At 45.2% G+C, this 23,572-nt stretch overlaps 1 protein-coding gene across 2 annotated transcripts in view; it reads left to right on the top strand.

Annotated features, from left to right (window-relative positions):
• The window catches only part of KMT2B (lysine methyltransferase 2B), a 728,361-nt gene that overhangs the window by 135,776 nt on the left and 569,013 nt on the right, over positions 1 to 23,572 (top strand). For both annotated transcript variants that reach the window (XM_069201148.1, XM_069201147.1), the window contains exons 8-12: positions 7,703 to 7,797; positions 8,141 to 8,242; positions 8,597 to 8,710; positions 14,218 to 14,364; positions 14,510 to 14,605. In XM_069201148.1, the coding sequence (XP_069057249.1) occupies positions 7,703 to 7,797; positions 8,141 to 8,242; positions 8,597 to 8,710; positions 14,218 to 14,364; positions 14,510 to 14,605 (554 nt within the window). The remainder of the gene's footprint in view (positions 1 to 7,702; positions 7,798 to 8,140; positions 8,243 to 8,596; positions 8,711 to 14,217; positions 14,365 to 14,509; positions 14,606 to 23,572) is intronic.

Genomic DNA, 23,572 nt, shown 5'->3' with positions numbered 1-23,572 from the left:
CCTGCTGCTTTTGACTCCTATCACAGAGTTATCTTTTCCAAAGTTTATGGAGGCTGTGATTTGACATCTGAAGACAGTCCCATCATTTTGCCCTAGGAACTGCTTGGCACACTGTTTTAGCAATGGCAGCTTCCCACAAGCAATGACCAGCTGTCCTCCCACATTTGCCTCGTGTAGCATTTCAGGGGTCTCAGTAAGACCGGTAATTGGTGCCATTGTGAAAAGCTACAAGCTACTCTTGTGAAATGAGTCCTCTTCATCTCCTGAACCCCTGTTGTGTTCCCAGTGGGGATTTAAATGCATGCTTAACCTAGGCAGAGAAACTGATGACTGCTTTCCTCGATCTCACTGGATCTACTGCCAGGACTATGAACACCAGTCTTTCCTTTTGCTGGCAGACATGGCTTCAACCTTTAGCTGTAGATCCAGAGGCCTAAGGAAATGCCCGTTAAATGGGAAGCACATGGCCCTCATCATACTGGACCACAGAGGCACCACCACTCATCCTTCTCGACCTCTCTGCTGCATTTGGCACCTTCTCCCACTCCACCCTCTGCGACAGACAGCACAATGTTGACATCAGATACCTGAACCAGAGGCCTGATCAAAGCCCTGAACTGGATCAGGTCCTTCCTTACCGGAAGAACACAGACGATCAGACTACTACCGTTCACTTCAGAACATAAAGACACTTGCGATGTGCCCCAAGGATCCTCCCTCGGCCCACAGTTTTTAAACTTGTACATGACCCCACTCGTCAAGATCACCTGGCAACATGTGCTAAACATAGTCTCCTACACTGACCGCACTCAACTGATCCTTTCCCTGTCAACGGACTCTGCGCAAGCCAAGAGGAATTTCCACAATGGGATGAGAGCAGTCGCTGCCTGCATGTAGGCCAGCTGTCTCAAGCTCAACTCTGACTAGACAGAGATCTTCATGATGGGCTTCACCCCTCCTGCCTGGAATGACTCCTGGTGGGTCCCCGCACTGGGTAACACCCCCGCCCCCTTACAGCCATGTGCGCAACCTGGGCACCATACTGTAATCCACTCTATATCGATGACCCACCAAGTTAACACATTCTCCTCATCTAGCTTTCACAACCTCTGTCTCTTGCGGAAGATCTTCAAATGGATGCCCAAGACACAAGGAAGATAGTCACCCACACACTCATCACTAGAAAACTGGACTACGGCAACGCTCTATATGCTGGCATTACCAAGAATCTTTAATCAAGTCCAAAATGCAGCAGCCAGACTCATCATGGACATCCCCGGACATAGCCGAATCTCCTCCAACCTCCGACACCTACACTGGCTCCCAGTCTACCAGGTCATCACATATAAACTCCTGATCCACACTTTCAAGGCACTGCATAACATAGGACCAGCATACCTCAACCACTGACTCACCTTCTACGTACCCAACATACATCTCCGTTCCTCCCAGCACGCCCTTTCAGCCGCCCCAAAGATTTGGAAAAGTACAGCAGTAGGACGATCCTTCTCCTACCTAGCAGCACGGACATGGAACACACCTCCCCTCCAGCTCGGCAGAGCGCATTACTGAAGCAGTTCTGGAAGGACCTCAGGACCTGGCTCTTCGACTGAGCAGCACGTCTTCTTCAGCGCTTTGAGACCTTATGGGTGATTAGCCGGGCTTTACAAATCTTTGATTTGATTGACCAAACCCTATACCCAATGATATCCTCCAGTACAAGATATGCGCATTCATGACTCAGTAGTGCCATGTAAGCACTACAGCACCATAGGTTTTTCTGTTATCTTGTACGCTGCCTACAAACATCTGTGTTCTACCTTTTTCTGAATCCCCATCCTGTGACCCATTCTTTCTTGCTCTCCCCCATTCCATTAAAGTAACGGCTGTTAAATGATCAGGCCTCAACATTGTCAAAGAAGTCTGTGACGTTCTGTGTCCAGCTCTGCTTGTGTCCTCCACTCTAATGGGACGAACACTTTTTCCATTATTACCACTTCACTCCAAAATTACCCCAAATAAATGGACATCTGTGCACTAGGATTCCAACATCTGCCTCTTTCTAGGCCATGTTTTCCCCCATTTTGTAGCCCAGAAATATCTTCACAAAGTCAAAAGATGTCTCTTTAGGATTCTGTTCCACCCTTAGAAAGTGGGATAGGTATTACTTTCGCTACCTTCTTTTGAGTAAAAAATTTGAAAACTTTGCCTCATCCTAGACTTTTCACCTGATTAATTCTTCCCCCTTAAGAAGTTCAAGATGTGGAGTTTGACTCTTCACTTTGCAACTGTCCTAAGATATGAATGGCTGAGCTGTGTGGCCCTGGTGGATGCTTATTTCCAGTATGCATCCTGCTGGACCACAGTAAAGGGTGAAACCATTAGTGGCTGTTTTTCTGTGGCTACAAATGGCTCATTGCTACCCGTACATAACCAGTGTCTCGAGAGTCAAGCTTATCTTTGGCCCTGCCTAGCTTTAGTTCTTGGTGAACTAACTAAAATTCTCCTGGGTGACCAGCATGAAGAGGTCCATTGGTCCAACTAGAATCTGGACTTAGGAAAGGTCTTCATTTCCTCCGTAATACTATTGATCATCAATCATGGAGTGGACCAATTCTTGACAAACACTGACATTTCAGCTTAGTGGTTTTATATGCTGCTTTTTCTGAATACATCTTACATTACATTGGTTTTAAATAGCAAGCTCCATATGCTCCACTGCACTGTTGCCCGACAGTGAATTACGTTTGGTTACTTCACATCCACTTTTTGTTCCAATCTGGAGATGGTGGGCCCATCCTTCAAAATTCTGGTTGCGTGCCAGTTTCACCTACTAGAACTGCAAGTTGAGTTCCCTGCTACCTCATTCTTGTTCCCTGCTACCTCATTCTTGTTCCCTGCTACCTCATTCTTGTTCCCTGCTACCTCATTCTTGTTCCCTGCTACCTCATTCTTGTTCCCTGAGGGCCTTGCTGCAGGAAGCTTACATTATTGCCAAAGACAAATGAAGTGTGTTCCTCCCAGGTGTGTGTCCTTGAGCTCATTCTTTTTGGCCCTAAGTCTTCATTTCATTGATCATGTCCATAGTAAACTGGTTGACAGCAGACATGGGAGTTGGACATCCTGTTCTTGCTTGTCAACTAAACTTCATATGTTAGCATAGAACCTTGGCCGTTTTCTCCTGGTAAGTAGGTGCTATAGTAAGACATTCTTGACTCTGTCTTAGATATCTGGTGAGAAGGCAATGATTCCCTCATGAAATGCTAGAACTGCAGGTGCTAGGTATTCCTCTGCTGCACTGATTTTAAAATGGGACGAAGTTTCTCTGTACATATTCTTCACTTCCTCAGATTCTGAGAATCCATCTGATAATTCTAGACTGACCTAGATGCACCGATCTACTGACCTCTACAGTGACTCCCTAAGTTAGGTTCTTGAACCAATTCCAGTTACTTGAGAGGGCACTCTTCTTCCTCCACCCGAGTAAGGACCTCCTGTCATGCAGGTGATGATGGTGACAGTAGGCTCTGTGCATAAGCCTAAATGCAGGATAATGTTATTTGTGTAAATTGACTAGTTGAGATTAGATAAGATGACTCAGTTCTTGTAAATCGTAGGTTCTTGCCTATTATCAACATAATTCCACCAACCCCTTACCAAGAAATCAAAGCACAGATTCTCTTTTTATTATAACCATCCCTGACAGGACTGCACATATGCATAGAGGTGCAAGTGGAATTGAAATGTACTTTCCTGTGCATAACTTGCAGGTCTCAGCACACAACTGTCCTACCTACAAGTGTTAATCCGTTTTGACTCTTGGTATTGTACCTCAATAACTTTAGTCCTCAAAATGGTAACATAAAGCAAGTCCTACCCTCACGGTCGTTCAAAGGAGTTATTCGTAGTATGTTTGAAATAAAAATGCCTGTTTCGGATCAGTTCTTGTATAGAGTATCCTTCCAAAGTAACAAAAGCCCTTAAGTTAGCACTGTGGATAAATCCCTCTGCGGCTGATTATTAGCAGCATTCCTGAAGTATACGCTTTAGAACTTGCAGGGTTTCAACATGTTAAGACTAAGGGTGAGAATCTTGATTTGTGATACATATTATGTGCTTGAGACTGTCAAGTGGGCTCATTGGACATATAGTAGAGGCAACCTTATTCCCTGTGGTTCATAGTTGTATCTTTAATTCTTGGTGAACTAACTAAAATCCTCCCTGTCAACATGCAGAAAGAGTCAGTCTTGGTTGGGTCCTTATCTTCTCTGAAAGTTAACTGTGGGAAATGGTCTCCATGGATGTGAGGCACCTGAAATTAGCTTTTTTTTACCTGGCTGCCTTTTCCTCTGTGAGAGAGGGCAAGGTATTGGGATGCAGTCACTACAATGGTACTTATCATTGCACATCTTTATGGATTTTGCCCTTATGAAATGTTTGAGGACGAGGTGGTCGATTCTGACTGCCATAAGGACTCAAAACAAATTGCAGTTTTCTTATAGTTTATAAAGAACAAGTCAACTCGGCATTCCAGGGCTATTTTGTTTCTGGCACATTTATAAAAAAAAAAAAAGCTTGGGCTTGACTGTATTTTGGTTTTTTTAATTTCTGTGGTGCACATGAAGAATGGTTTCTTGTAATATGTGTGCACTTTAGCCTTTTACTGATTTCCACATGTGCTTGTTTTATTTTAGTTGTAATAGCTAAGCGTACAATACATTATTTGATTTGATGATCGCAGGCCCACTTTGATAGCACTGTGTACATACAGTGCTACGTCTGGCACTACACTAGTCCTCTAGGCGGACAATTTAAAGAGGGAAGTTCCAATTGACCTTTGGAGTGTCCTGAATTTAGTCACAAGGGCTTAGAGGTAGCTTTCTTGTACGCAAAAACTGTCATTTAGAAGCAAGCTGACAGCATTAAGAACAACATAACTAGACATTCATATGCATTTATCGGCATAAGGAAGCTGTGTTCAGCCTGTCTTGCTAGACATGTATGTCCCTTACTCATTTGAAGTGGTCTAGATTTGCAGTGTTTGTCTTTCCATGAGCCTCCTGCCTACCAGGTGGGTGAAGGAGAGCTTGCTGAGGCTGTTGGAACACCTACGCTGCTACTGGAATTTCATTCCCAACCTTCAAAATCATCAAACAGTCAGTGCAGTGCTCTGACTGCATTTACCACGAGTTCTAGTTTAATAGACCAAATGTGTCTAACAGTTAACATAGAGGCGTTTGGCAAGTAGTATGATTCATAAAATGTTGTTTAATGAGTAGATTAATCTGAGATAAAGTGATCAGTGCACAAAGTGATCACGCAAACGCGTGCCTTCTGTGAATACTTGGTGTATTAAAAAGTGCAAGTGATCGAAGGGCATCTTCAGAATTGTCACTTACAGTAACTTTTCGCACTTGATAATTTCACAGTTTAAATACATTTTAAATGCTGCTTCCAGATTGGTAGGCAAATCTGATTTACCCAAACTACAAGTTTTTGAATTAGTCCCAAAAGAACCACTGTTCTTCATGAATCACACGGGTTCCATTAGTTCTACTGGATTGGCCTTAAATATACCTTCATTCTACTTTATCTTTATTTGTTTGGCAGCTGGAGATGTTAGTGCTGGCTGAGTTGCTGTTAAAGCTAAATCCACCCTAGGCTGGCATTCTGCTTTTCTGGTGATTTTTAAAAAAAGTTATTCATTAAAACCATGTTTTTCTGCTCTTTTTATCTTGATTTCCAGTATTCCGTTCCAAACGCCTAGAAATGTGGAACTAGTGCAGTTTGAGAGGCCTTTTCTTTGCAGTTCTGTTTAAGACTTCAGTCATTTTTTAATGTTTGTATCAAGCACCTCATAGAACATGATGCTCATTTTTAGATAGTGCAGATCAATCTCTTTTGGGATGATTGCAGGAGATAGCCCTTTAAGAAGGAATCAGGCAACAAGCATCCAGTTGGAGAAAACTCTCAACATGTAGAAAACCAGAATATTTATGATTTCTTGCCCCAACTTGGATCGCTGTGTTTTTAGATATTGTTTTGAAAACATGGACAGTTTGTCTCATTCTGGGAGTGGAACAACTTTAGCGACACGAAAGGATGATGGACGGAATGCTGAACAATGCAAACACTCACCCCCCCCCCCCCCCCCCCCCCCCCCCCCCCCAGGCACAGATCTGGGTTTAATCCATCATTCTTTTGCTCACCATGCCACCCCAGTTTGGACCCAGCCATATGCAAATCAGTCTTGACCCTGTTCCTCATGGGAACAGTCCAGCCCGAACTGCCAAGCCAGGTCCTCCCTAGACCAGAAACAAGGCTCCTGGGCCCGGTCTCAGGGTATCGCCCTTCATCATCCAGGCTAGCTTGAATCCAATGGCACAGTGAGCAAGAGACCCACGTCTGGGCATACCCTTCCCACTTAGGGCAACTTTAGCAACACAAAAGGATGATGGACGGAGTGCTGAACAATGCAATCAAGAGACTATTAATGTTTATCACTAAGCCCCCTCCCTACTCTAATGCTATTCTGTATCAATGAGTTTTCGTTTTCATGATGAGACTTCTGTAATCTGAGCCTTCTCGCAAACTTGGGCATTTGGGAATTGGTACACCCTGATAATAAGCCTATGTAGACAACTGCTTTGTTTAGTGGTGTGTTGCACCCTTTCAGACATTCAGCCCTCTAAATGCGACAAAAGTTGAACTATCTGTGCTTTTTTTTTTTTTTTTTTTAAGCCTTTGGTAGCAATATTATTTGATTTACAAGTGAAACAGGCTCTCTTTTTGTGTTCTAAATGTTGCTATGGCACAGCAGTGTGTATTTTGCATTTAAGCAACTGCAATGCTACTACTGTGCTAAGTAAAGTTTCTACAGGTGACTACTTGCTGAAAAATAATTAATGTAAAAGCAGACCATCTTGGTATTCTCTGGACCTACACCAATGGTTATTGCCATTTGCGTTACTCCCCTACAGGTAAGAATTCTTTTTTTTTTTTTTTCCCTGCAAACCTTTTTCCCCAAGGTTCAGTGTGACGCTCTGTTCAGAAGGTTTGTGCTTTTATCTCGAACTTAGTGCTGCAAAGGAAACTTACTTATTTGTAAACTTGGTACTTTAGTGTTCTTAATTTACTTGTATTTTACCTACCCACCCTCAACTCATTGCAGGGAAGGGTGTTGTCTTTTCTTTTTGCTGCCACGTTGACCCAAAGTGGCACTGAGATGGTTGTTGGTAGACCATGAGCTGTTCAAACATAATGATAGCTTGATGTCCTTGGCTACAGATTAGTTTTTGAAAACCCTACTACGATAGCCAACTGGTCGTGACACAAAGATATTAAACACAGAAATATTACATTACAAGTAAGTAACGGTTTTTGTTGTGTACACCATTGGCAGAGGTCCACTCTGCTTTGCCTGTTGAGGCTCCTTAAAACATCAGCCACAAGGGGCAAGGTAATGCTTGGGGATTTCCGAAGGTGTGGTTGGTGGTGGTGGTTGTAAGGGGGGGGGGGGAGGTTTAAGATCCCTGCTTGTTAAGGTCATTTTTAGAAAGCCCCTTCGTTCTGTCGGAGTAATTAGTTTCCTAGAGTGCCCTGCCAGCATTTTTTTTTTTTTTTTTTATTCACACCCTTTTGTTAGAGACATTGTTAGCTTACTTAAGTAAAGTCAATTAATGGCATTTCTTTATCTATTCAGATTACCTCCCTGTGGATACTGAAGAGTTGAGTCGGCCAAGGAAAGCCACTCTGCAGCCTGTGGTTCACCTTAAGGCCAGGAAGAAACCAGATAAGGTGGGCTCTTAGGACATGGGGTTGAATTTCACATGGCATCTTGTGTTGTTTTGTTGTAACCCTCTCTCAACCCAAGAAACCTCACACCCTTACTGTATTCCTCTGCTCTGGCCTTCACTGTTGTTTTGCTTAATCTCTCATTTCAGCTATAACTTTGACTGACCTCCTATCCCCCTCCTTTTCTTTCTTCCTTTGGTTGCCCCTTTTTTCCTTTTTTATTGCCCTTCCATGTAATCACTCTTTTCCCATTATCCTTCCGTTTCATTCTTTCCTTCTATATTACTCCCCCCGATGTTTTCTCTCATTTTTACCACAGTGTTAATTTATTAAATTTTTTTGGTAGGATCTTCTGGCTGCTTTGACTTCTGTCCCACTATCAAACAGCGGTAGTGGGAGACTAAAGGCTTCAGATGATGGAATTCACAGGGTTCGCATAGACTTCAAAGTGAGTTTAGTTCCCAAATTGAGTCACTGTTTACCTCATGGAAGCAGTTTCCAACGTTTGTTTTTGTGTTTCACTTTCTTCTATTTTGATGGTGTCATAACCCATACTTCTGTATTGCTGTTTGTGGGGTCCTTCTTTTATTGCTCTACCTACTTGTCCCCCCCCTCCTCACCCTCCGGCTGCTTTGTTTGTGACTTTTGATGCTTGTCTAGAATAGCATATTGCAGAGTACTCTTGCCATCTTGTGTTGTGTTTTTATTTTTTATACCCTTCAGCTGTCATATCCTAACATTTGCTTTCTTGCGCTTTATTGTTTGTGTGATTTCACCCTAATTACTTTTTTTCCCCTTTTAGGAGGACTGTGACGTGGAAAATGTGTGGCAGTTAGGGGGACTTAGTGTTCTAACCTCAGTCCCAGTCACACCACAGCTCATGTGCCTCTTGTGTGCAAGCAGAGGACATCATGAGGTATGTTTTAACAATTCCAAGCATGGATGGACTTTATAGCTGTTAAATGTATTTCTCTGTTCGCCTACACCTACTGCATTCGCAATCCTGCGTCTTCCAGCTCACTCTTTCCATACAATCTTTGCTTTATTTCTTTCACTATTGCATATTTGTATTTATTCAGTAACATTCGAGGCCAAATTGACTTTTGATCCAGCCAGATGGTATTGTCCTCATGTAGTAATATATGAATGTCTTCTGGCTTATTCTTGGAATCAAAATATTAGTCCTTCCATTTTCTCCTGGTTCTGAATTGCTTCTTCTGGGAAATGGTTATATATTGGGATATTTATTATTATTTTTTTTTTTACATTAGAGATCATGTTGACTCCCTTTAATCACTTAACTCTATGGAGCTCTAGGTTTTGTTAGGCATGTTCTACCTGATCTCTACGTTGTGTTGTCAGCTGCATTTATGCTGGAGAACCATTATTACAGGTAAAGTAACTATCAGTTGTTTTTGAGCCTGACCTGAATTGGTGCTTTTGCAGTGTGACTCTTTTCTGGATTCACATGCTGTGCATTATTCCGCCATCTAGTGTTTGGGTCGGGATATTCTACTATTCTATGTGAAAATTATTATTTTTTTTTGGTCCTTTCTGTTTACTGGTGGGCGTCGACAGCACCTCCATTTGTTGTCCTCTGGAAGTCTCCACTGCATTTTTAGATTAATTGTTTCCACCGCTGGTTCTGGACGTGTTGATAGAGTTGTCTTCAAATCAACAAGGAACATCGAAGAATTAATTAAAAAAAAAAAAAAAAAAAAAAAGTGAAGGGAGTCGACACTGAGGAAACCACTCAGTTTGCAGGAGGTTGGAAGCAAGCAACAGCGCAGTACACTTTTTTACACCTACGGATCATGTGGCGTGATGGAAAAGACACCTTTCTAGTTCTGTAAGAACTGCCATCATTATTATGCACAAAAAGACCACCATCCTATGTGCAACCTTTGTCTTCCCATCTATCATTGGAGTGAAGACTGCCTCACCTGTTCGGTGTTCACAAGACACTGAGGGTGAGGAAAAAAACAGAGGATGGCTCACCATTCTCTTCAAGGCCAGAAATCGGGACCATAGTTGAAAGATCTTGTCTTATCGAGCGACGAGACAGACGTCCTGGAAATCTGAGAAGAGGTTTCAAAAAAAGACTTTGAAAGAGTGGAAGAGAAACACAGACCTCTAATCTTTTGAGCCTAAAAAAGACTTGTGGCAACAAAAAAGGGTCTTGGTGCCGAAGCGCTTGACGTCTGCAGGCAGATCCCACAATAAATACTCCCATGCAACGCTTGAGACCGGAGTCTGCAAAAAACTGGAAGGCAAGACGCCACATCCCCATTGAATGCCCTCAGTGCTCCCTTAAACTACCAAATCTCTTGGAGAGCCTTCATCGAAGGGGCAAGAGCATTCGGCAAAGGAGCGAGAACATTTCTTCGAGAATAAGAGGCTTGAGGCCGAAATAGTGGCTTTAATTAAAAAGAAACACTAAATCTATGAAAATCTGAAAGCGTTCAGGATTCCTTACAAATTCTTGATAAACAAAGATATTCCTGAACCACAGGAGGAAGACGTTTTAGCTCCTTTAACACCTAACCTGGAGGCGGAAGAGGACACATTATCATGAGGAGGAAGACAGAGTACTTTCAACCGTCAGGAGGACAGGAGGAGACTTTGTGGGAAGACCTCGATGAGGACTATCCTGAGAAAGATGTTGAATCCAAAACCATCCCATCCAGATGATACAGGAATGTATAATTTGGTCATTAAAAATGCAGCAGAACGCTTTAATTTGCAGCTGAAAGAAGGTAAACCCAGCATGTTGTCTCTCAGAGACACTAGTGCCAACTCAAAGTAACAATGAATACCTCCCCATGTTGCTAAGTGTTCTCGATCAAGGCAGAGAGGCATTCTAGGATCCCGTAAAGCAAAAGCTCCCAGGGCGGAGAAAAAATACAAATTTTCATCCAAGGATCCTCCATATATAAAGGGTCCAGTCCCAGCAGACTGTTATAACTGCCACAGCAAAGAAAAGAGCTAGTGTTCCTCAATATCTAGACCACTAGAGAAAGCAAAAAACATGGAATACATGGAAAGACAAATCGAGCCCAGCTCAGTAAATCAATGACGCATTGGAAATTCAAATGCCCTGCTAAACAGGCATACACACCAACAATGGAAAGTAATAGGTGAATATAGGGGGGGGCATAATCGGCAAGGAAGAAATGCTTTTAGAGGCATAACAAAAACAAGAAGCTAATCTTCCAGGAGAAGCGCAGCATCAGCCAAGAAGTGACTGCACAGCAGTACAAAACAAAAGGTCAACAATTCAAGACGATAAGTAAACATTACATCAGAACTTACCAGTAGGTGGGAGGATAAGATATTTTTTTTCTCCAGGAGTGGAGGAAAATAACTTCAGACACATGGGTTCTAAATCTAATAAGATATGGGCATTGCGCAGAATTAATAAAATTCCCACCTGCAAGTAGACCAAAGAGAAGAGTTCATTCCAAGGAAGAAACAGATCACCTTTTAAAAAGTCTCAGAACTGCTGGACAAGCAAGCTATAGAGGGAGTGCCAGAAGAGCAGATCAAAACAGGAAATTACTCAACATATTTCCTAATACCAAAAGTGGATAGCTTACTTCCTCCAATTCTAGATCTCCGGTACATCAACAAAGTCATAAAAACTCAAGAGGACACTCTTGCAGGAAGAAATGCTTCAACTTCAAAAAGGAGATGAATAAAATCGACAGTTGTTGCAGAACATCTTCAAAGAAAAGGATTCATGTATATCCATACCTGGACGACTGGCTAGTAAGAGCACATTTTTATCAAAAATGCAAACAGGATATTACAGAGGTAAGGAAAGCTCTTCACACTTTAAGTTTCTCTTAAACATCACCAGAGCCAGAACAGAAGAAAGTGTTTCTGGGAACAAATTTGAACTTAGTCCTAGCAAAAGCATTTTCCCAATGAGAAGAGGACTCTATCTCTGTTACAGGAAACTCTCCTGTACCAGAGGGGGCAAGTTCAGACGATGAGGACCGTGGCAAAATTGTTACGAAAGCTGGCATCATGAATTTCGCTAATCCCATATGTGAGAGTTCACTTGAGACCAATCCAGGAATGGCTTCAGAATCAAGGGTCTCAAGCAACGGGGAGTTCAGAAGATCTAGTGGTTGTCACGCAGAGGGTGCAGGAGGAAATGGCGTGGTTTAACAACAAATATTACTTGGGGGAGACTTTTTCAGCAACCAGTTCCAACATTAACCATAACCACAGATGCCTCACTTATGGATTGGGGAGCACATATGGATTATCTGAAGGTAGGAGGGTTTTGGTCCAGCCAGGATGCAGTCCAGTATATCAGTTGTCTGGAATTAGACAGTTTGCCTGGCCCTGAAAGCATTCAAAGAACACATTGAGGTGGACAGTTTTGATCCAGACAGACAAAACAACAATGTTCTAAATCTACAACCAGGGAGGGACTCTAGAACTACCTCTCTCAAAATAGGCCCAACAGATCTGCCGATGGGTAATCCACGAAAGAATAGATACTCAAGCAGTTCATCTTCCAAGAAAAGAGAGTTGTGAGGTAGACAGACTGAACAAACAAGTCTTATGTTCACTCAAATGGGAACTAAACCAAAAAGTAGTGCATGACATTTTCAAAAGATTAATTAATTGTTGCTCCTGAGAATGCAAAATGCCAACTCCTTGCCTCCAGACAACCGCATCCACAGTCTTTGGAAAATGCCCTTACGATAAATTGGCCAGGGACAATTGCATACGCTTCTCCACCGATACCTCAATTACAAAGTGTGATCAACAAATGCAGGAGAAGCAAGATGACAATAATACTAATAGTTCCACAATGCACAAGACAGACATGGTACTTGGAACTAATTCAGTTAGCCCAAGAACATTTCTAACAATTATCTAAAAGTCAATATTTGTCATCTATGGAAACGGGAAAGGTATTGCATCCAGAACCAGAATCTTTCAAATGAACAGCTTGACTCCTCAAAACGTGGCTGTCTTTAGGGAAGGTTGCAAGGAAATGTTTTATGGCAAAATGGAAAAGATTTTCACTTTGGTGTGTAAATGAAAACTTAACCAAATAGGTAACAAGGGAGAAAACGGTATTAAAATATCTAACCTATCTACTGCAGGAAGGGATTACGTATGCCTCTTTAAAAGTTAATCTGGCAGCAATAGTAACATACACTCAAGATCAGATGGGTAGAAGCTGCTTCATCACAAGTAGCTAAGATTCCTAGAGGGAGCAAATTACATACGTCCTCCTAAAAAAGGGTTCCAGCTTGGAACTTAAATCTAGTGCTATCACAACTCATGAAAAAAACCCTTTGAACCTTCGTACTAAGCTACTTCATGGACATTAACTTAAAAAAAAAATGCATTTTTAGTGCCTATTACTTCCCTACATAGGCTAAGTGAGTTACAGACACTTGCTTTCAAATTAACAAAGACACAGTTGTCAGAAGGACAGATTCTCTTTATTTTTATTTATTTATTAATGCCAAATGTGGTTTCTCATATCAGTCTATTCAAATACCCGTTTTTTTTTCAATATCGTAAAACATGTGCCCACATTGGATGCTAGACGTGGTCATGTATTATGCTGAAAGAACAAAACACTTCAGGAAATCTGTGTAATTGTTTTTGTTCTCAAAGAACTGTTGGGAAAGGCAGTATCAAAAAGTACTGTTAGAGAGTGGATTGCGCAACTAATTCAGTCATGTCACTCAAATGCAGGACAAACTTTACCTAGGGCGCCAGGAAAAAAGGAGCTTCAGTAGCCTTTATGCCAAACACCTTAAGACATTTTCATGGCTGCAACTTGGACTTTTACAAAACATTATTGTATTGATGTACAAATGAACAAAAAGGCTCAAGTGCGACAAAGGGTGCTAAAGCATTTATTTTGGAATCATTATCGATCTTCAACCTAACCACCACAATGCTGAACTGCATTTAAATCAATGCACAGCATGTGAATCCAGAAAAGATTCATGCTTCAAAACGTAAAGTTTTTTACCTGTAGGCGTAGTTCTGCAGCTTAAAGATTTTCTGGATCCACAAGCGACCACCCGTCTCCACCAAGAAGATGGATAATGAAAAAAATAGAATCTAAATATGGCAAAATGGTGTGGAGATGTCTGGAGGAAATGGAACAACGTCAGAGACACCAAATGGAGGTGCCTTCAACGCCCACCAGTAAACTAACGTTGAGAGAATAGTAAAATATCCGGACTCAACCACTATTTGGAGGAATAAAGCAGAGCATGTGTATCCAGAAAATCTTCAAGCTGCAAAACTGCACCTACAGGTAAGAAACTTTACATTTGCATAATGCAGTTGTTTACTAAATATTAATACACTCTTTTCCTGCAGTTGATTTGTTTCCTCATCATCCTTTCTCATGGTACTTTCTCATTCGGTCCCTAGCTGATCTACTGCCAGGTGTGCTGTGAGCCATTCCACCAGTTCTGCCTAGAGGAGAATGAGCGGCCACTGCCTGAACAAGAAGAAAACTGGTGCTGCCGCAGATGCAAATTCTGTCATGTGTGTGGCCTGAAAGGCAGGGCAACAAAGGTGGGTTTCAGAGCTGGTAAGAATTGGTGTGATAATGGGTTTTACCCTCTTTTGCTAATGTGCTGTGCAAGTTCTACAGCAGTTAATTATTGTTCGTATAATTGTGCCTGCTTCTTTATAATAATTAAAGAACTGTCTTTCTCAGCATCTGCTGGAGTGTGACCGATGTCGGAACTGCTACCATCTTGATTGTCTTGGACCAAACTATCCCACCAAGCCATTTAGGAAAAGAAATGGTTGGGTGAGTCTGCAATGCACTGGGCTTTATAGTATTTTTTTATTTTTTTTATTGTAGAGGTTGGTGATTGAAAATTTGTATTTCACAGTTTACAGCTCTGTTAACATATATCTAATAGGGATTTTGATCTGCAGATTCCTTAACTTTTGATTTTCCCATATGTCAGGCTGAATCCGGAAAACGTTTCTCAAGCTATACCCCTTGTGCTTGCCGTCTGGTGGCTCCATTTGGCCCCACATGGTATTGTTTCCACCAGAAGTGATGTTGCAGTCACCTAAATAAGTACCACCCAGGCATACGGGTGTGTGTTCTGTAATTTCCGCGCCAGTTGCTCAGATCCGAAAACGAGCTACCCCTTCAACATTTTGTCAAGGTTTTCTTTGTAGTGTCACATGTCATTGAGATAGGCTGGGTCCAAACTGTGTGGCGCCTTTCACTGCACTGTCTGTTACGAACCCAGTCTTGTTTGCTTCTAGTGCTTCAAGCTCGACCCGACTCCCAAACCTTGCTCAGTCTGCCGGGCCATGGTGCCAAAGGCTTTGAGGGAGCGGTCCTTAAAGCTACTTGTGGCCCGGGGGTCGGCAACACCGCACACCCGACTTAAAGGAGGTTTTGATCCCGGTTGAGAAAGTGATCGTGGGACCGCTCCACAAGCCGCCTTCCTCCCCTTCGAGGTCCTCGGGACACTCTGAAGAGGCAAATGAAGTCCAGAAGGACGTAGAATTCATCTTGTCCATCGGCCTACAAGACTAGTGGGGAACATCTGCATTCCTGTCATGGTTCTGCAGAGTCGTTGCCTAGTTCGGCTCCACGCCTCTCTCTGTTCCGGTAGTTGGTTCAACACCCATTCCAAGGCCATGCACTGCATATTCGAGCAGGTGACCCCTCTAGGTTGCTTTTGCCCCCTGCAGGAGGCCCCAAACAGTTCCATGCCAACGGCTTCGGCCTCAGCTCTGGTAGGGCCTCCTGGATCCAATTCTGGTTCCGGACCTGCACCAGTTGTACCAGGCAACCAATGCCAGTCAATACACAAATGATCCTGGTGGCCACCTGCGTCACCAGCCCCATTCCGATTCCGGATGAGCCGGAACAGCGTTGGGACAACACCAACAGGTGTCAGTTCAGTGCTCCATCCTTATTTCCAGCAGCAAAGGACGTCAAATTGCCCTTAGTGGCTGTCAAGAGGAACATCTTGATGGCAGTGCTTCAGCTTGGGGCTTCTGCATCTGAACCCTTTCTGCCCTTAAACAAAGCACTTACAAATGTTCTACTTGGAACTTGGTCCAAGCACAGGGGCTTCAATAAATAGGGTGATCGCCCACTGCCATCGCCCTGTGCCGAGTGACCCTAGCTTCCTTAGTCAGCACCCCACGACTGAGATCTTGGTAGTCCAATCCTCCACTTCCAGGGATCATTACCTTCTACTCCCCCAGACAAGGAATCCAAGAGGCTGGACTATCTTGGTAAGTAGTTATCTTCCACCAGCCTGGCACTGAGGTCATAGAACACCTTGTACTTATTAGGCTGTCTCTCTCATACCATTTGGAATACTGTTGCGCAAGTGCGGCCTCTCCTCCTGGAGGAGGCCCGGAATACTCCCTCAGGTAGTAAAAGATGGGAGCGGTGCAGCTAAGTTCACCATTTGGTGTAGCTTAGATACGACTGACTAGATAGGCAGAGCAGTTGTGTACACAGTGGCCATAAGGCGCCATGCTTGGCTGGAAAGGGGTGGGGGTGGGGGGGATGTCTTAGCAAACCTGATGGACATGCCATTCGATGGCACGCACTTGTTTTACGAGAAGGCAGATGCTTCACTGGAGCGCTTTAAGGAATCTCTAGCTACCACTAAGTTCTTGGGCCTCTCAGCGACCACCTTCTCCACCATCTGCCTGCCTCTCCTTTCGTGGCTACGAAAGGGACGTGAAACTGCTCCAGTCCTATGCCAGCCACTGTCCCATGCAACCAGCTCACGCTATGCAAGGACATGGGTTCGGTTCCTTCAGACCTAGAGGGTCTGCAGACCAGAAGTAGTCTGCCACCCAGCCCCAGGCAGCTGCAGCCTCAAAGCCCTCCTAGTTGGGATCTGCAGGACCATGCTGGCCCAGTTGGAGGGAGAATACATCATCTCCATTGCTGGAAGTTTCTAACATCAGACACATGGGTATTGCAGATCATCAGGAAGTGCTTTGCCCTGCCTTTCCCACCTTTACCTCCTCCCATTGGCAACATTTGAATGGCTGTCGGAGGATCTTTTGTCACTGCTTCAAGAGGAAGCTACAGCTCTCTTGGCCAAGAGAGCCATATAAAGGGTCCCGATTTCAGAAGTAAGCAGTGGTTGTTATTCCTGCTTCTTTCTGATATCCAAAAAGAACCAGGGTCTTCGCCCTATTCTAGAACTACGGACCGTAAATCTTTCTCAAGGAGTTCAAAATGCTCACGTTGGCTCAAGTTTTGTCTGCCCTAGGCCTAGAAGACTGGTTGGTAGCTTTGGACTAATAGGATGCCTACTTTCAAATACCCATCCTGCCTGCCCAGATGTTACCTGCAGTTCAAGGTAGTCCACAAACTAATTCAGTTTATTGTGCTGCCATTAGGCCTTACCAGGCCCCCTTGGGTGTTCACTAAGGTGATATTGGTGGTTGCAGCTCATCTGCACAGGTCGGGGTGTTTCAGCCTTCCCCTACCTCGACAGCTGACTGTTGAAGGTGGGCTTGCCCCAGGCTGTAGTTTCTCACCTCCAGACTATGGCAAACCTGCATACGCCAGGGTTCACTATAAACGTGCCAATGTCACGTCCGACTCCCTCTTGATGCCTTTTCATAGGAGCGGTTCTGGGCACAGTGCAGTTTTGGGCTTATCCTCCTGAGCAGCGAGTCCACGATATTCAGGATATGATACCGATATTTTTTCCTCTAACTTGGGTTTCGGTGAAACTGACGGAGGCTGCTGGTCCTCATGGCCTCCTGCATCCTGCTGGTAAAACTTGCCAGATGGCAAATGCAGGCTATGCAGTGGGACCTAAAGTTCCAGTGGGCGCAGCATCAGGGAAATCTGACATGGTCCAGATCATGGAGGTGTAGGAAGTTGGCTCTGTATGCACTATTTCAAAGTAAGGAATAGTATGCACAGAGTCCAAGGGTTCCCCTTAGAGGTAAGATAGTAGCAAAAAGAGATAATTCTAATGCTCTTTTGTGGTAGTGTGGTCGAGCAGTAGGCTTATCAAAGGAGTAGTGTTAAGCATTTGTTGTACACACACAGGCAATAAATGAGGAACACACACTCAGAGACCATTCCAGGCCAATAGGTTTTTGTATAGAAAAATAGCTTTTATTAGTTTATTTTAATAACCACAGGTTCAAATTTTACATGTAATACTTCAAATGAAAGGTATTGCAGGTAGGTACTTTAGGAACTTTGAATAATCAAAATAGCATATACAGTCTTCACATAAATCACATATAGCTATTTTAAAACGAGACACTGCAATTTTCAACAGTTCCTGGGGGGAGTAAGAGTTAGTTAGTTTTTGCAGGTAAGTAAACCACCTACGGGGTTCAAGTTTGGGTCCAAGGTAGCCCACCGTTGGGGGTTCAGAGCAACCCCAAAGTTACCACACCAGCAGCTCGGGGCCGGTCAGGTGCAGAGGTCAAAGTGGTGCCCAAAACGCATAGGCTTCAATGGAGAAGGGGGTGCCCCGGTTCCAGTCTGCCAGCAGGTAAGTACCCGCGTCTTTGGAGGGCAGACCAGGGGGTTTTTGTAGGGCACCGTGGGGGACACAAGTTAGCACAGAAAGTACACCCTCAGCAGCACGGGGCGGCCGGGTGCAGTGTGCAAACACACGTCGGGTTTCCAATGGAAATCAATGGGAGACCAAGGGGTCTCTTCAGCAATGCAGGCAAGGGGGGGGGCTCCTCGGGGTAGCCACCACCTGGGCAAGGGAGAGGGCCTCCTGGGGGTCACTGCTGCACTGGAGTTCCGATCTTTCGGGTCTTGGGGGCTGCGGGTGCAGAGTCTTTACCAGGCGTCGGGATCTGGGAAGCAGGCAGTCGTGATCAGGGGGAGCCTCTGGATTCCCTCTGCAGGCGTCGCTGTGGGGACTCAGGGGGGGCAACTCTGGCTACTCACTGTCTCGCAGTCGCCGGGGAGTCCTCCCTGAAGTGTTTGTTCTTCACAAGTCGAGCCGGGGGCGTCGGGTGCAGAGTAGCAAGTCTCACGCTTCCGGCGCGAAACGCAGGTTGTTTCAAAGTTGCAGTCTTGGGTGAACAGAACCGCTGTCCTCAGGAGTTCTTGGTCCTTCTAGAGCAGGGTAGTCCTCTGAGGATTCAGAGGTCGCTGGTCCCTGGGGAAAGCGTTGCTGGAGCAGTGTCTTTAGAAGGGGGGAGACAGGCCGGTAGAGCTGGGGCCAAAGCAGTTGGTGTCTCAGTCTTCTCTGCAGGGTTTTTCAGCTTAGCAGTCCTTTTCTTCTTAGGTTGTAGGAATCTCTCTTGCTGTGTTCTGGAAGCCCCTAAATACTCAATTTAGGGGTGTGTTTAGGTCTGGGAGGGCAGAGCCAGTGGCTACTGTCCTTGAGGGTGGCTACACCCTCTTTGTGCCTCATCCCTGAGGGGAGGGGGGGCACATCCCTATTCCTATTGGAGGATTTCTAAAAGTCAGTCACCTCAGCTCAGGACACCTTAGGGGCTGTCCTGACTGGCCAGTGACTCCTCCTTGTTTTTCTCATTATCTCTCCTGGACTTGCCGCCAAAAGTTGGGGCTGTGTCCAGGGGGCGGGCATCTCCACTAGCTGGAGTGCCCTGGGGCATTGTAACACGAAGCCTGAGCCTTTGAAGCTCACTGCTAGGTGTTACAGTTCCTGTAGGGGGAGGGGTGAAGCACCTCCACCCAGAGCAGGCTTTGTTTCTGTCCTCAGAGAGCACAAAGGCTCTCACTGCATGGGGTCAGAAACTCGTCTCTTAGCAGCAGGCTGGCACAGACCAGTCAGTCCTGCACTGAACAATTGGGTAAAATACAGGGGGCATCTAAGATGCCCTCTGTGTGCATTTTTTAATAAATCCAACACTGGCATCAGTGTGGGTTTATTATTCTGAGAAGTTTGGTACCAAACTTCCCAGTATTCAGTGTAGCCATTATGGAGCTGTGGAGTTCGTTTTTGACAGACTCCCAGACCATATACTCTTATGGCTACCCTGCACTTACAATGTCTAAGGTTTTGCTTAGACACTGTAGGGGAATAGTGCTCATGCACCTATGCCCTCACCTTTGGTATAGTGCACCCTGCCTTAGGGCTGTAAGGCCTGCTATAGAGGGGTGACTTACCGATGCCACAAGCAGTGTGAGGTTGGCATGGCACCCTGAGGGGCGTGCCATGTCGACTTAGTCATTTTCTCGCCACCAGCACACACAAGCTGGCAAGCAGTGTCTGTGCTGAGTGAGGGATCCCTAGGGTGGCATAAGACATGCTGCAGCCCTTAGAGACCTTCCCTTGCATCAGGGCCCTTGGTACCAGTTACAAGGGACTTACCTGGGTGCCAGGGTTGTGTCAATTGTGGAGACAATGGTACATTTTAGGTGAAAGAACACTGGTGCTGGGGCCTGGTTAGCAGGGTCCCAGCACACTTCTCAGTCAAGTCAGTATCAGGCAAAAAGTGGGGGGTAACTGCAACAGGGAGCCATTTCTTTACAGGAGGGAACTGCATAAGACCTGCTGTGGTGCATTATCAACTGCGATTGGGTCTGAGGCAGACTCCTTTCTCTTCAGAGGACTTTGGGCTCTGTCAGAATCCAGACTCCACATCAACATTTTGGACCTCTGGGCGATCCGACTAGCATTAAAACATTTCTTCCCTCTGTCGGTGGTGCAGGTGTTTACCAACAACACCGCCACCGTGAGGTATTGTAAGAAGCAGGGCGTGCTGGGGTCGTGCACCCTTTGTCAAGAGGCCCTACATCTCTGGACATGGCTGGAACAGCAGGCCATAACCCTGGTGGTTCAACACGTGGCAGGTTCTGAGAACATCAGAGCGAACTAACTCACCTGTTGATGCCTAGCGGATCATGAGTGGTGTCTCCATTCAGAGGTAGTGCAAGGCCTTTCGGCAGTGAGGAGATCCTTACTTAGATAAATTCTTCTCAGAAGAGGATGCGCAATGTCAGCAATATTGCACATTGGAGTTTCCAAGGTGGCATTCGCTCTGCGACACTTTTTGTTGTGAGTGGGGCTCAGGCCTCTTGTACACCTTTCCGCCCATACCACTCCTGCCCAGAGTTCACAAGAAGATTAAGAATGACTGGGCTCAAGTAATCCTTGGGGCCCCGGGCTAGGCACAGGGAGTCTGGTATCCCGAGCTTCAGTGATCCTTCGATAAGGCTGCCACTTCAGCAGAATTCTCTGTCACAGCAGCGGGGGAGGGTTCTCCACCCGAAGTGGTCAACTCTTTTTGTGTGGGGATTGAGCAACAGTTGGCAGCTCCTTTTCATTCTTTCTCTTGCCCAGCAGGGTTCTGCTTTGGGCACTCTGAAGGGCTATCTCTCTGCTCGTTCTGCAGCTGCCTGATCAACTCTCTCTGTTCAAATCCCTTTATTGTAAATAGGCTTCTAAAAGGGCTTTTACATTTTTATTCTCCCTTATGCCCTTTATCATGCCTCAATGGGATCTTAACCTAGTTCTCACGTACCTTGTTTGCTCCCTTCAAGCCACTGCTCAGTTGTCCCCTCCAGCTGCGTACCATCAAGACAGCCTTCTTAGTGGCAATAATATCTGCCCAGAGGGTGAGTGAGATACAGGCCTTACCTAAGCCATCATATCGCACAATGTTTCCAGACAAGGTAGTGCTGTGCACCTGTGCCTCTTTCCTTTCTAAAGTGGTGACCTCATTCCACCTGGGTCAAATTATCATCCTGCCTGTAGGAAGCTGGCTCTGTCTTTACTACAACAAAGTAAGGTATAGTGTGCAGAGTCCAGGGGATCAGCAGAGGCTTAACAGAAGCTAAAGTAGATAATACTAATGCTTTTGTTTGTGGTAGTGTGGTCGAGCAGTTAGGCATATCAAAGGGTAGTGATAAGCATTTTTTGTACACAGTGAAGAAATGAGGCACACTCTCTGGCTAATTCCAGGTCAATGGTTTATGTATCAAAAAAATATACTTTAAAGGATCTTTGTTGCAGGTAAGTACCGTTTCAAGAATGTATCACATGCACTTAGTTTAGCATTTACAAATAACAGTGTGTAATTTCTCAAAGAAAGCAATGCAATCCTAGGGGAGGAAAAGTAACAACACTCACAGGTACTTGCACCCTGCCTCTCTGGACTAGCAGGGCCTGCCATAGGGGTGACTTACAGTGACCTGGTGCAGTGACTTGTGATGAAAGGGTGCATGCACCTTTTCACGAAAGGCTCCAATGGCAGGCCTGCAGACCCATTTTGCATAGGCTCCCATGGGTGCACAAAACGTGCTACAGCCCATGGGGAACCCTGGGTATCTAAGTACCATATACTAGGGACTGAAATGGGGGCACCTGTATGCCAATTGTGGGGGTGTGCTAAGTCCTAAGCAACCAAATTTAGAGCGCGAGAGCACAGTCACTGAGTGTAGGAAGCTGGCTCTGTATATACTATATCAAAATGAGATCTAGTGTGCACAGAGTCCACGGGTTTCCCAGAGGTTTAACAGAGGCTAAAGTAGATAATACTAATGCTCTCTCTTGTGGTAGTTTGGTCGAGCAGTTAGACTATGAGGTTAGTGCAAAGCATTTGTTGTGTACACAGACAATAGAAGAAGCACGCACTCAATGACTAAACTCCAGCCCAATGGTTTTTACATAGCAAAAATATATTTTGTTAATATATTTTTAGAACCACAAGATTCAAGTTGTAGGTAATTTCACATATGTATCCATACCACTTTGATTGGAATTGGTAAGTTGTACAGTTTTTGAATAAATGGCAATCTATTTTTAAAGTTGACAATGCAATTTTCAGAACAATTCCAGGAGGGGGAGAAAATTTAGTACGTTTAGCAGGTAAGTACAACACTTACAGTTCAAGTCTCCAGGGGTTAGAAAGTCCACTGGTTGGGTTTCAAGTTAACCCCAAACACCCACCACCAGCAACACTGGGCCAGCCGGGAGCAGAGGTCAAAGTTGAGTCAAGGTTAACATGGGCTCCTATGGAGACTAGAGGCACTTGGTTTCAGATCTGCTGGCTGGTAAGTACCTGTGCCTTTGGAGGGCAGACCCGGGGGGTTTAGAGGAGCATGCTGAGAGCCACAAGTAGGCACTAAACTCACTCCCTCAGCGGTGCAGGAGTGGACAGGTGCAGGGTGCAAACAGAATGTCGGGCTCCCAATGCTTTCCTATGGGCCCAGGGGGTTGGTTCGGGAAAACCGCAGGCTGGACAAATAGGAGGGCTGCCTGCTTGGACGTTGCTGCATTGGCGGTCGGATTCTCCAAGGCCTGGGGGCTGCCGGTGCATTGCAGTCACAGGGGGAGGTGGGGGGGGGGGGGGGTGTTGTGATCTCCATTTACACTGCAGGTGGCGTCGTGGGGGACAGGAGAGGTACTCAGGGTGGGCACTTGCTTGGAATCGCCCCGGGATCCTCTCTAGCTGGTTGGGCCACCTGGACACGGGCTGTGGGCATCTGGCGCAGAGCGGTCCGGCATCTCCACTAGCTGGGGTAGGGCACTGTAACAAGAGGCCTGAGCCTTTAAGGCTGCAGGGGGAGGTGTGCATCGCCTCCACTTAGGGCAGGCTTTGTTTCTGGCCACCGAGAGCACAAAGGCTCTCACCCCATGTGGCCAGAAACTTGTCTTAATGGCAGGCTGGCACAGACTTGTCAGTTCTGCACTAAAGGATTGGGTAAAATACAGGGGGTTTCTCTAAGATGTCCTCTGGGTGCATTGTTTAATAAAACAATACTGGCATCCTTTATTGTGCTTAGAAGTTTGATACCAAACTTCCAAGTATTCAGTGA

The sequence above is a fragment of the Pleurodeles waltl genome, chromosome 7, assembly GCF_031143425.1.
Source record: "Pleurodeles waltl isolate 20211129_DDA chromosome 7, aPleWal1.hap1.20221129, whole genome shotgun sequence".
Classification (NCBI taxonomy): domain Eukaryota; kingdom Metazoa; phylum Chordata; class Amphibia; order Caudata; family Salamandridae; genus Pleurodeles; species Pleurodeles waltl.
The sequence above is the reverse complement of the archived record's forward strand: the minus strand, read 5'-3'. Positions and strand labels throughout refer to the sequence as shown.